General features: G+C 36.8%; 1 protein-coding gene across 1 annotated transcript in view; it reads left to right on the top strand.

The window, feature by feature from the left end:
• The window catches only part of LOC143101197 (NACHT, LRR and PYD domains-containing protein 3-like), a 43,460-nt gene that overhangs the window by 11,052 nt on the left and 17,329 nt on the right, over positions 1–15,079 (top strand). The window contains exons 5-6 of the mRNA XM_076264615.1: positions 3,606–3,776; positions 4,459–4,629. Coding sequence (XP_076120730.1) covers positions 3,606–3,776; positions 4,459–4,629 — 342 coding nt within the window. The remainder of the gene's footprint in view (positions 1–3,605; positions 3,777–4,458; positions 4,630–15,079) is intronic.

Below are 15,079 nucleotides of genomic sequence, written 5' to 3' on the forward strand. Positions count from 1 at the left end.
GGTTAGTGGTGTTTGTTGATAATTAAAAGTGGTAAATACTGGAATTCTCCTTTAAGTTAACAGCATGGTTGCCGTGACAGCACGATTCATTGGCGCTTGCATAGTGTACGGATGTAGGCCTATCTGCACCTTGGGCTAGATTTTTATAGATTGTTATGAAGAGCAACATGAGAGAGAAATTTGATGATCATTGATCGTTGTTTTGGGACGTTAAGCCTTTTCCATAGGCGTCAGTGAAGGAGATTGAAGAAACATGCTTTAACGTCAGGTAGGCCTAGCCTAAAGTTCATAGGCCTAATATGACGTCATGCTAATTTTTTTGAAGATTCTTAGTGATTATGAGGAACAATATGAGAGAAATTTGACGTTGAGCTTTTTGCTTACAATAGGCGTTAATGAAGAGTAACGCTTATTGTCATCTTTGGCCAGGTGCGAGGCCCTGGGCGATGGGCAAAATTTTGCTGTTTTCATGAATACAAAGGTGGGTGACTCTCCCTCCTAGACTAAAAAAAGTTGGGTGACCCTCCCCTCAACAAAGAATAAAAAGACATGACCCTCCCCTATTTTCCTCTGGTGGTCCATTCCATAAATACAGAATGGTCCCTTAGCATGATGATAAGCACGCTGCACACATTTGCTCAAAACTGTTGCATTCAAGTTAACTAGTAAGTTCTTATAATTTTTTATCCCAATGTAAATGGGAAAGTCGTTTCCCAGACTATGATAAACTAGCCAATTAGGCTAGGCCTACTCTGTTTACAATATTTCCAGGCTGCTGACAGCTGCTTACGGCTGAAGTAGACACATAAAGAGTCAGAGAGAACTGTTGGAGCCTTAACAGCACCTAAGCTATAATATATCTGAATAATATGTGCTGTCATGAATACATAATCAGAAATAGAAAGAATATTTTTTGTTATTTTTATACAAGTAGTTTATATAACAAACAAAACAAACAAACAAATAAATAATATAATAATAATATGGATTGAATTTCCCCTTTGGGATCAATAAAGTATCTATCTATCTATCTAATAATAATAATAATAATAATTAAGGCTGTCAATCGATTAAAAAAAATAGTCAAATTAATTACTTACTCTGTGATTAATTAATCTAAATTGATTGCATATATCATTTTTGCTGTGAAAGTATTTTAAATATTTATAATGCAGAGCACTTTATTTTTTATCAACACCATTAGGCTGTTTTTTACAAGTTAATGTTCCAATCAATGATCTAGGCAGCACATTTTCTTTTCTCTCCTTCATTTTACAGTCTAATGGTTACTGACTAGAACGGCTCGGGGGCAAAGGTCATACGGAATCGATTAATCTGTGCTTTTTTTTAAATCAGTTATTTTTTCTCAAATTAATTAATCAAAATTAATCAGTTATTTTGACAGCCCTAATATATATAAGTTTTGTTGTGCAGTGATAAATCATTTGTATTTAATCGACAGTCTTTTCTCAATCAATTAAATAAAGCATCCAGATAAACAGTCTAGATATCCTTTGTGTGTTTAATAATAATATATCTGAACTGAACTGAATATATCTCAATATGTCCCCGTCCTCCCAGTCAGACACATTTTAACATATTTCCTGTGAGAAACACTGACTACAGCTAAAGCCCTCCTTACACTGACAGACTTAGCAAAGATTTGGAAAAGATTTTTGAAAGACTACAGTCTCAGACTCACACAGACTAGTCACAGACTATGATTTTGCAACAACTAGGGATCATGCAGGGTCAATATTTACCAGACTGCTACTAGATTCCTTTAAATTATTTCCATTGTGCACTACATATCAACAGGAACTCATATGATAGATTACTCATATCAAATTAATTTTTTCGTGTTTCTGCAGCATTGTTTCATGTGTGACATCCCTAACAGATATAGAGTTGTTCTGTCACGTGGAATAGCCGACTAATAATTTATAAGAAAGGAAAAAAACAAATAATCATATAGGCTACAGCTGTTTGCCCCTTCCTGTTTGGTGTTGGAGAGAGGTCACTATTGGTTTTTACATTGTTCACATCACTATCTGCATGAGCCACGACTAAAAAGACTTGCGATAATATCAAACATGTTTGATATTGTCGTAACGGCAAAACTAGAAAAAGACTGACTCCGACTGACTTAAAACCGCTAAGATTGGCACCTTACACTAAACCAGTGGTTCTCAAACTTTTTCTTTCATTCCCCACTTTGATCAAGGGGGCATTTTCGAGCCCCACCTGTCCATCATCGCTCTAAGAAAGTAACCTGACCCTAGCCAGATGAATTTCGCTCCGCCTAGCTCCACTCATCCATCTGGAACCGATCCATTGAAGTGTTGCTTCAGAAGGCTGGGCCTAATCAAAAAATGCTTGCATATGATTGAATAAGCCACTTGTACGTCATCTATTGACGTGCTACTTCAGCCACTCACATCGAAGCCAACCCGTGGCGCTAATAACAGTCTCACAGTCGCTTCTACGCTATGTCACATCTATGAAACTCCCGCCCTGCGTCCTGATTGGCTGAACCATAAAGTCGGTTGCAGAAATCACTCTCAATGGAAGAGGTCCCAGATGGATGTGAGTGAAGCTAGGCGGAGCTAAGCGGAACTAAATTCATCTGGTTAGGATCAGGTTACTAAGAAAGTGCATCAAGCTTAAAATGGTCAAATTTATTGAAATAACGACAAGTTCTAAATATGTCCTCTTCAGCAGAGTTAAAATCAGCTGGTGCTGCAAATATAATATAAATAAATACATAATGTGCCACTGTAAATTAAACAGACATATTTCTGCAACATATTAGCAAGCACAGGTCAATATTCTACAGCATTGTACAATATATTCAATGAAATAGCCTACAACATGCTGCATTAAATGGATCCATAATCCAGTCATACTGAGCACTGCTGGTTGGAATAGATTTTTGAAATAAACTTTGCAGGGATGTGATGTAGGCCTACTGTTTAATACATGGGATCACAAGAGTGGCTCCCGAATCAGACGTTTCAGCGATTTCACTCAGATTCTCAAAGGCATTAATACTGGATCCAGGCGCTGAGGGGAGAAAACACATTTCCTACATTACTATGCTGTGATAACCCTGATTGGATGCTACCTTATCCTGGTGCATTTAACTGTCAAATGCATGCATTTCTAATATTACAGAATATTACTAATCCTTAAGTTCACTGGAAGTTTGTCATTATTGGATAAGTGTGGTAGCAAATCACTGGCAAACACATTTGCCACTAGTGGCAAACTTCTCATTGTTGCCAGAACTTTGCTGGAAGTTTGCCTCTAGAGGCCAACATTGGCAAACATCTGGCAATATTTTCTAATGAACTCATTTGTTTCCCACAAATCACCCACAAAATTGCTGCAAATCTACCGCAAACATTTAATTTTTGTATGTGTATTTAAAATGCTAAAACAATATCTAATAGTGTTTGTGTTTGCCACGTTTTGTGACTTACGGCAAAAGTCTGTAATGACCCAATTCTGGCCAATGTAATCTAACATTAGCCTTTTCTAGTTGTCAGGTTTAGCAGGTTTATCTTTAATGGGTAATATTTTGTATTTATCACACTGTCTTACAGACTTTCTGGCTGCAAACTTACAGATAAGTCCTGTAAGATTTTAGCCAGTGTTCTACAGTCACGAAACTCCCTAATAGAGCTGGACCTGAGTGACAATGACCTGGGAGATTATAAAGTTCAGCTTCTTTCTAAAGGACTATCTAGTCCCCACTGCAAACTGCAGATATTAAGGTTGGTATTTGCCATTTCTTTATTGCTGTGCATTTCCTGACAATTTAAGAGAGCCATACCAGCATAACAATCAAACAGTTTGCTTACATCACTGTGGTGTCCTATTTCTAAGTAGCATGGCTGACACCAAGCCACCTTTATTATTTATTATTAAGAATTGGTCTGGACAATTAGTTCACTTTCAATTTCCAAAGGGCGCAACCTGTGGTAAAAAACGTTAGTAAATCTCATGCAAAATCAGTTTGTGATTACAGCTTACAGCTTTCTCATCAGCTTTTGTTTGCACAACTTGAAGTTACAGACTAATCGGGAATAGGAATTTCAAGTGCAATCGGTTTGCATGCAGTAAGGTTAACTAACAGGTTAAGTAAGATTAACAAACTGATTTTACAGTGTAGCACAAACTTCAGCAATTCAAGTGTAGTTTACTTGATTGTTTACTTTTCTACCTCAAAATTAAGTAACACTCATTTTAAGTAAGGAAAGCTATTACTTTTAGAAATGTATTTTTTACATGCTGCTGCTGAATATTAAATTAGATTGAGAGAACTGTGAGGAGTGTGGCAGTATAGAGAAGCTCTTTTTGAAATCATTCCAGCACATTACAGTATTCATTCATTATATTTATTTATAGGGAGACTGAATAATAATTTGTATAATAAATTGTGACACTGTCTTACAGACTTGCTGGCTGTAAACTCACAGATAAGTCTTATGAGCGTGTGGCCTCAGTTCTACAGTCACCAAACTCCCTGATTGAGCTGGACCTGAGTTACCAAGACATGAGAGATGCTGGAGTTCAGCTTCTTTCTGAAGGACTTTCTAGTCCCAACTGCAAACTGCAGACATTAAGGTTAGTGATTGACATTCCTTTATGACCATGTATTTCCTGATATAAGAGAGCCATGTCAGCATAATTTGCCTATGTCACTGTGCTGTGGTGTCCTACTTGTGAGTAGCCTGGCTGACTCCAACGGTGAAACTAAACTTAAGTTGGTACATTAAACTTGTAGCAAATCTTTTATAAGTACAGCAAACAGCTTTCTCATAAACACAGTTTTAAATTCAATTGTTTATTTAAGAAAATACACATGTATGTTTTCTAATACTGATGCCATCAGCATAGCCATTGATTGTCTACATCAGTGGTTCTTAAACTTGGGGTCGGCAAAAAGATGTGAGAAAAGTTTAAAACATGTTTAAAAACTTGGATACTCAGTAGCACTAGAAGTAGATGTGGTGTCAAAATCCACATTAAATAATACAAACTCAAAAGAAGTCCGCACACCATGGATGTATACTGCAGATGATGGCTTTAATGCACTCCGGAGCATTGGTGAAGCAAACAAGTGAAAGCAAAGTAAGCAAAGTGAGCAGTGAGTAGTGAGCAAAGTGAGCAGTGAGCTAAGTGAGCAGTGAGCTAAGTGAGCTAACATCCTCTGGCTGTTGTCCAGCCTTTATACCCCTTCAAGTCATCCCAGACAAAACCCTCTATGTTTACAGATAACTGACCAAGTAACGTATGGTACTTCACCTTTGTCCTCTCATCCTGTCATTCATACATTCTTTTAGGTTGTGCCATTCTTTAGGTTTTGCTTACATTTCCTGTCACCAAACCTTATCTATGCCATTTTCTGCCAGGCCTGCTCTTTCCCTTAAACCAGTCTTCCTTTCCCACACTGAACATACTACAGAATTCAGTTTCACAAAACAATGATATTACACAGAATAAAGATACTACATAAAATATATATAAACTAAAGGATATATTTCAATAAAGGCCACGACATATCCCCCCTTTGAGCATGAAGTGCTCACCTATGCAGCAATATCAAACATTTATCACTATTTTAACACCTCCCCTACTATCAAGAGAATACAGCTGCTAAGCTGAGTCACACTACAAACAGTCAGCTAAGCAAACCAGTTACCACAGCAGCAACTATGAGTTTAAGCAATTGTCCCCAATACCACTGATAAACATCAAACACTTATATTAGTACTGTTATTACACCCTTGAACCAATCCTCACTTAAATCAAATCCAATAGTGTAGTGTTATTATCAAATAGAATGGCAAGTTTCAAATCCTCTCGGTGGAAGCGAAAACCCTTAAGGGAAAACCTCTTTTTTTCGTTGTTTTTAGAGGAAAAAACCTTCATAAGGGAAACTCTTCTACTGTCCTGTTATTACAGCAACACTTGTTTACAACAAGCGAGAGAAGAAACTTTCCTTCAACTACACATATGCTTTTCCCATCCCCATAAATTCATCAAATGAGCAAACAGATCACATAAGAATTTCTGATGGGTGTTTTCAGATACGTCTAGTCCTATAATATTCTACGCTTCTACATGAAGATAGGTTACATGCTATAATGACCCTCTTCTCTGAAACCAAAGTAACACTAAACTATTAATAATACATTCTCATTACACACAGTTTTTAGTCCATTGTTCCTCGGAGATGGCAGAGTGTAAATGCAATCGCAGATGTATTAGCAAATGTTGGATGCTGAGCTTCAAGTGTGAAGTATGTTACGAATGTTGCAATTCACAAAAACAAAAGCCATTGTCTTAGTTCCGTACTCCATCTCATATGCTCTGAGAACATTTGTGGCTTGGCTGTTGGACGGAGTGGAGTCCACACCCAATCCCACTTCATCAATGAAAGAGCTGGTTTTGCTTCCAACCAGCATACTGTATCCTAATGTTCCTCCTTTCTCCAATCCTCTATGAGGAGCATCAGTTCTGGGATCACTGGCATCACTGTCATGTTGCCATTTCCTTGTCCTCTGTCCTGGCACTAGTATCTCCTTCCACTAGGGTTGCCATTTGCTTCATTCATCAACAGCAGTGGCATTTGTGATCCATTTCTCCCAGCCACTGTTTTAAGCACTATGGATCTCAAACAAGGAAGAAACAAAGAGAAAACAAGCACAAATACAAGCAAACCTATTCCTACAACTATTCCTATTGTGCTAGCCATATTTCTAATCCTCCTAATGCCCCCTTAAACTATCTTTCTATCATTATTAGTTTTGCCATAGCTATGTTATGGGAATAAACATACTACTTATACTACTACTACAATACTACTCCTATGTTGACACACACTCCATTTTCTTTGGATAATATCTGATCCAACATCATCCAGTGGTGCATAGCTACCCAGGAGGTTGCAGCCACCTGTTCTCTTAGTGCTCCAAGCACATAACAGACTTCTTTCATATTGGAAGATTAACCAATATTCCAGATTCCTGGTGGTTTATAAGATTTGGTCAGTCAATAATCTCTGTGATACCTGACTCTTCTTTGTGGCCTCACAGTTTGTGAAAAACAGTTGAATGGCTAATTTCCTGGTGGTTTGGTGGTATGTCATGGACTGGGATCTCTGCAGTTTTCTGTCCATTCCCTGTTTGTTATCAGGGCAGATGTTGCTGGGACAATGTCCCCCCTTCCTCACTGGATTACTTGCCTGGAAGTCTATAATCAACAGGGGAACAGGAGCATACATGCCAAAAACACTATACCCACCACTGCCAGGATCATTTCTGTCCCCAGGCAGTATACTGTAGATTGTTGACTCTTTCCCTGTAGGTCCTTCCGAAATTCCTTTTTCCTGCTTATAAATTGTTCTGTGAATTAATGACAATTATTCCATATAATTTCTAATTTGTCCTCGGAGCTGATCCAAAGGTGGGCCTCTGATGGCCCTCTCAGTTTTTATCTTTAGTGCAAAAAGTGATTACTCTTTGTTGTGACCTTATTTGCATCGAAGCAATGTGTAAGGCATCAAACCAGTTAAATCTGTTGAGGCATATATTTTACCAATTCTCCCTTTTAACATGTCATTTGCCCTTATTATCTATCTGAAAACCCCTACAAACCACTACCAAAGTTTCTTATTTTTATCATATCAATGTAATCAATCACTAAGTGTTTTTATGATCCTTCTGGGACTTAATGGTTTAGACAACACTATCACTTTCCTGATATTATGACTATACACATGACATTTGTTAGACTATCATCAATAACTTCCTGTAACTATGAAAATCAAAAATCCTTCAATAAAAAATTCCTCTTTACTACTCCCCCCTTGTGCATAGATCCAAAATATGCGCAAAGGAAAGCACCATATCAAGTATCTGTTGAGAAAGTATCTAGTTATTATCATATAAATGCCACTAACCATTAGAGTTACAGTTATGGAATTTAGCAGACTCTTTTCTCCAAAGGGACATTCAAATAAAACATTAATCAAATAATGACAGTGAAAAATTATAAAAATCTTTAACCCAAGGTAACAAATGTAACAAATCATACAATTTAACATTATACCAGGGGTTCGCCCCCCTTTGTTACTGTGATTAACAGAATAGAGTTGGTGGACCTCCATTCCTTCCATGAAGACCAACATCTTTCCACCAGCTTTTCTATTTCTGAAATAATAAAACATTTTAATCTTCTGACAATGACTTATGATGATCCTAATTCCATCTATTCTCTTTTTGCATAAAGACTAAACAAATTTCCCTATAAGAAATGTTATTTTACTTATTGTCAATTTGGGATACTACTTTAAGACTGGTTATTATGTAAGCTATATTAATTAGCTGTTCTAGGACATGCAGTAATCTCATAACTTACTCCAAATTTCTCTGCATGTCATAGACTTTTATAATGTTTTATTCTTCAAAAACTACGCTTACCTCTTCTAACCCTATACTTTATCTAGGCTATCTAAACTATTAGTAAATCCTAGTTCTATTTTCTATCCTATCAATCCTATTTCTCTGCTTTCTTTGTTTTATCTATTGCTGTCTTTATCAAATGTTATAGTATAATAAGTAAGATCTTTTGGCTTCACATTAGTTACATGTAAAGCAGATATTACATCATTTCAATATTTCTACAGACTTTATTTTTCCCATTAAAGCTAAGTCATTCTATTCCTTAGACTTGTTGAGTGTGAGTGACCACTAGGGAACTCCCATGATCTAGAGGTAATATTTTAATATGTAACAGTCCCTAGGACATAATCAAGTTAGTCTTACCTACTTACACCACCACCTATCCTGAAAAATTAATGGAGTGTCATTTGACATTAAAAATAGCAGTGCTATCACTTTGTCACTTAATTTGACTAAAACATTTGCATTTACAATTAATTAAACAGTAGTCACTTCTATTCAAAATAACAATCAAAATATAATAAAGGTAAGAATAAGAGTAAATCATACTTTAAATTTGCTTAACATAGTATTTACCTACTTACCCTGAGATGTCTTAACTACCTTCTCTGTACCTAGTCTGGGCATCATTAGGTATCAGGTGGGCTCACCCATAAGAGAGTCCCTCAGCATGGTGTCCTCATCAACTCCCTTTGATAGTATTGGTATACACCTTCTCCTGTAGAATTCTCTAGGCCTCCTTAAAACTATACTATTTCACAAGGGAAGAGGAAGGCATGCTCGTTGGGCTCATCCTTCAGTGCCTGGGTGTCTCCTCCCTCTCCCTGTCCTGTTTCTTTCCAACAGTTTCTGAAAGGTCCACTTGACAGTCAAAACAAACTGATGATTGTCTTGCTTCAGATGTCCATTCTCACATGATGCCTCCTCCGTAATTTCCTCTCACTCTGCCTTAGTTATTCCCATCTTGTCTGAGTCTCCACCCCCACTGACGTGGAGATTGTGGCTGCCATGAGCTTGACTGTGCCCACTACTGTATAATAGGTATCCATAGGCCAGTAGACTGACAGAATTAGGAACACCTGTGATGGTTGCTCCTACTGCCATAGTGTTGAGGATGGTGCTGCTACTGGTTTTCCCAGACTTGAAGCCATAGGTCGCCATAGGTGCCTGTTTTGTCTTTTTGATGCTGCAAGTGCTTCCATTGCACTTCCAAGTTCCCTCTTTGCTCTCCAGCTTGCCCCTGTTGCCTTAACAAAGGCCTCAGAGTCCTTATCTCTTTTCAGTTTGTCCATGCTCAGCACTGTCGTGCTGAACTTGCTCCGAACTAAGTCAGGACAGGGAGTACTTGGATTAACCCTGCACATCAGCATGTCCTCACACGGCTGGTAATGAGCCTTTCCCCCCTTAGATATAAGAGGCAGCATTACATTTACTGTTTAGCTGGAGGGGATGAGGAACTCACGCTGCAGGCAGATTGTAGTATTTACTAGATTACTCTCTATCTATCATCTACTTTTGTAATTTACCATTAACTGTACATTTTATCCCTTATATCTTCCTATAACATCTGCATCTATTATTATTCCTACATTTATGGTCACTCACTCCCAAGCCATCTCCTTACTTCTGCCTCTTATCTCCTATTGTATTAATCTATCAAGATGTCAAAATATTTTTCAGCATTTTAAATACCTCTTTCTCCTACTATTTCCTATGACTGACCTATTCTTCTTATAGCTCTACTATTTTCAATTTTCATGTAATCCCTGATCTTTATAACAGTGCTAAATCCATTAATTCTTGTATAGGCCATAAATCTGTATATTTCCTCATTCTCTCAACCACTTTCCTGCAACACTTTTTCATTGTACTGTTTACCCACTGATCCCTTTTGGTCTCTTAAACTATCAGAATGGGGGAGTCCACTAAGTGGAACACGTAGTCTTTACACTAAGTCAGTTTACTTTAGCCTGGGGTTTCTGTAACACTACTTATTACCTTATAGGTGACTATCAACTTTCCATACTTACTTGGTTGACCATGGCATTCCCTTTACCCTTAGTCAGCTTACCCAGTTTCTCTAAACATTACTAGAGTAATTATCTTATATAATTCTATAACTTTGAAGCTCTTACTGTCCATATGCTGCATTCCACAGTGAATGGTCTAATATATTATGCCATTCCTCACTACCAAAACATACTTCCAGTTAATTTATCAATTAAGCCATTGAAGTATAATTCCCCAGTTGTCTCCATGTATTTTTTTTATATCCTTTAGCACTGTAACTTTATCAAAAGTGTAATATTAACATTTACTAAATGAATTTTATGAAATTAACTTTATCATACCTTATCATACCTCCTCTCAACATTCAACATTCTTCTTGAATTTCCCCTTGGGGATCAATAAAGCATCCATCTATCTATCCAACCTCTATCTATAGGTAAATAAGTATCCTTAAACCTTTCCTTCAGTATAAATATACTATACTACATATACAGTCTCTAAATATAAATCTAAGTCTAAGTGTAGGCTAGATATACTTAAAACCCTTATGTATACCAAGTACAAATCAATTTCCCATTTCTATGATTTTTACACAAAAAGTTTAAGCTATGCATATTCTTAGTTAAAAATAAATAGACCCACAGTACATTTCACAAACAAATTTTTACTAAGGGAGTCACTTCTCAGTTCCCTCTGTACTGAGCCCCCATGAAACCCCCAACAGCAAATTAATTAACACCCCATATAACCCTATAACCACTTAATTATAACAGTATTATCTAAATTATAATATAGCTATGTAAATAACAAATGATACTCTAGAGCCAAGCAGCTTAGCACCACTTTCCATCAAATAACCCCCCAGTGCTAACAACAATTGCTGCCTTATACCATATGATTCTTCAAACCATTTGACAGGTAGAAACTAAATATCCCCAGAGATCTTCTGAAAACATCAATATCCCCATTATCTAGATTGTTAAATATAAAGTAGTAATCCAAAACGTTTTAAGTCAGTCAGAGTCAGTCTTTTCCAGTGTCACCTTATTTCAAATATTAACCATTTTTTAATTATTATCATATGTCAGTTGATCTTGGCTTATGCAACCAGTGATGTGGACAATACAAAACCCCTTTTCCAACTCTTAACAAAAACAGGACTATGTGGGAAGGCTATAACCATAGCCTATAGCCATAAACCTTTTCCACATAGCAGGACAGCTCTATAACCAAATGACCTTGCCCAAACCACCTCTTCAGAGCTAAAGAGTCACCTGTACCTTTAACTGTAAATGTACATGGAAACAATACCTGATCTTATTGTATATTATCACCCATAACACCACAAGGTAGGATGTTACTCATAACACACATACTCATGACACACATACCACAATACACCAAACATATAACTGTAATATGAGTTATTGATAAACCTTATTGAGTTCCTATATATGTCTAGAACATTATCCAAAGGAGTCTTAAATTCAATTATTTTTCCCAAGAACACTGTGGTGCTCCATGAACTATAATCCATCACAAAATCTTTCTAAAATCTATCTAAAGTCTTCTGATGTATGGGTAGCATACCTAAGCTTCAACAATATTACCATGAACCAAATTAACTTCAATACTGCTATCCAGTGTAGTAATGCCAGTTGCTGACCCAGCTTTAGCCTAATAATGCCAACAACTATCTGAGCCTAATAATACTATGCTAACCTAGCCTAGTCATGCTAATAGCTAAGCTATTTAATTTAGACCTATTATTAATACTACTATCATGATTATCATATCCTTAACAATGCTAATTTAACAGTTGAACCTACCACCTACTGATAAGCTAATATATATATATATCATTAGTAGGCTACCACTAATATAACCTATCAATTGCCAACATACTACTACTTATACATAATATATCTTAGTCTTTTAATCAACACTGGACACAACACTTTTCCAACACCTGGAACCACCATCAGCGTTCACCCCAAATCCTGGATCTTAAAACTCCATATTTAACCATGATGGGCCTACTTATGCATCTGTCAGTAGGCCTACTCATCCCCAGCATAGCACAGATGTTATTTTTTACCACAAACTCTCTTTAACTTGTTATAATAATCTTATTATAAACAATGCTAACTTGAAATGACCTTTTAAACATAACAGAAACCTAAAGAGACTAGCTTAACCAACCTATACACTATACATTATTTGACTATTACATTAGTGAATTATTTATGCACGTAAGCTATACTGTATGACTAAAGTATGTAAACACTAATATAATTTGCCTTTATCCAGTATCATGAAAATCTTTTAACCTAGAACTGTAGAGTCTTTTAAAGAAAATCAAAAACTAACAGAACTGTATCTGTATCTCTCATTATTGCAAATTCAATTTTTAAAAGGTCAAAGTGACTATGACAGCCTCAGTGTCAAGCAATGAAACTATTCCTCTTTTGCCTTGCCTATCTATTATGGCAATATTATATTCTCAGCAAGCAGCACTCCACTTCTGCGGACAACTGCCCACTGCAATTCAGAACCATTCTGTTCTGGCGTTACCAACCTTTCAAAACCATTTTTCCCACTACCACATTCTCATTATCAACCATTTCTAATATTTTGATCATGGAAGACCAAAACATTCAACCCAACACTTTGCAGTATTAAACATTCCCCAAACATCTTTCAAAGTTAAATATTTTCCAATATTTCCCAGTTCAACATTCTTTAACCATCTCAGACCTACATCCTTTGTCCCCAGCATTTGCTCTGTTTACACAAGCCCCCACCTTTTCCTATTTCAACCAGCAGCTCCTCTGCCTGGTATCACACACACACACACACACAGCCTCTTCTCCTTAATCACAAGTTATACAAATATATGACGTCTTTTACCAATGCTCTGCCATGGACTTCTAATTCTACCAGCAACATATACTAAAAATCTATTATACTTCCATTCAACACTTCTTTGTATTCTCTTTTAGCTTTACATCCACAACTTTTACACAACATTATTAAACATTATTCCAGGCACCTGGCCATCCACTCGCTCTTGGAGTGTTTCAACTTCAACTTATTCAGCCCTGATAGCAGATATCAGCTGTACTCAACTTGTTAGTATATTATTTCCTCCACATGCAGGAAATGAGGTCTTCACATGCAGACCTGGTCTTCACATGCAGACCTTTCAGTTTTTCACATGCAAAACTGTTACTTTTATCTCTCTCATTCCTTCTCATGCAGGAATTGAGTCAGTTCTCCTCATGCAGAACTTTTTGATTTTACACATGCAAAATCATTTCCATTAGTGTACACACAAATGCTTACCATAATCTGCAGTATTAATCCCTTGGTCTTTGTTTTAGCAAGATTCTTTGACTGGAGGACGTTTTAGACAAGTATTCATAACTCAGTGTACAGCCTGATCAGAGGAGACTAGCTGCTATTAAGCAAAGTTGCTCACCTTATTTTAAGTTGCGCATCAGCTTCTCCCCTGACCAAACCCCGGACTCTGAGATGATACTTAAATATTGTCCTTTCCAACTCCTGGCTGGCTCGCCAATTATGTGGTGTCAAAATCCACATTAAATAATACAAACTCAAAAGAAGTCCGCACACCATGGATGTATACTGCAGATGATGGCTTTAATGCACTCCGGAGCATTGGTGAAGCAAACAAGTGAAAGCAAAGTAAGCAAAGTGAGCAGTGAGTAGTGAGCAAAGTGAGCAGTGAGCTAAGTGAGCAGTGAGCTAAGTGAGCTAACATCCTCTGGCTGTTGTCCAGCCTTTATACCCCTTCAAGTCATCCCAGACAAAACCCTCTATGTTTACAGATAACTGACCAAGTAACGTATGGTACTTCACCTTTGTCCTCTCATCCTGTCATTCATACATTCTTTTAGGTTGTGCCATTCTTTAGGTTTTGCTTACATTTCCTGTCACCAAACCTTATCTATGCCATTTTCTGCCAGGCCTGCTCTTTCCCTTAAACCAGTCTTCCTTTCCCACACTGAACATACTACAGAATTCAGTTTCACAAAACAATGATATTACACAGAATAAAGATACTACATAAAATATATATAAACTAAAGGATATATTTCAATAAAGGCCACGACATAGACTTACAATTCACAGTGTTATACATAATGTTCCTTTGAAAGTTGATGCTCTGTTTATGCAAACTCAAATCTTCACTTGAAGATGCTGTACATAAGCATACCAGAAAAGAAACAGAAAACTGCACTCTAAAAGTCTGCCATTCATTTACACCCAGATTTCAACATTATTAACCTGTTATTTTGAAATACTCCACTTTGCTGTCAAATAAAGAGAAAACATTTTATTTACACTCAGTCATTGAGAGTGGTTCCATGCAGCCAATAAACAGTTTCAAATCAGTTTTTTTGGGAATAAACAGAATATGCGTGTGTCTTGTAAACACCTTATTCTGATTGAAATAAACCGAAAAAGGCCATATTCGGTTTACTAATAAACTGTTTGCACAACCTAGTATATGCCTGTTTTAAACAGAATATTGGGTCATGAAAACACCTTAAAAGGAATATGCTCCCAAAAGG

The sequence above is a fragment of the Alosa pseudoharengus genome, unplaced genomic scaffold (assembly GCF_046254945.1).
Source record: "Alosa pseudoharengus isolate Yale_2024_CS ecotype anadromous, Long Island Sound unplaced genomic scaffold, YU_APseudo_1.1 YU_APseudo_1.1_scf_30, whole genome shotgun sequence".
Lineage (NCBI taxonomy): Eukaryota > Metazoa > Chordata > Actinopteri > Clupeiformes > Clupeidae > Alosa > Alosa pseudoharengus.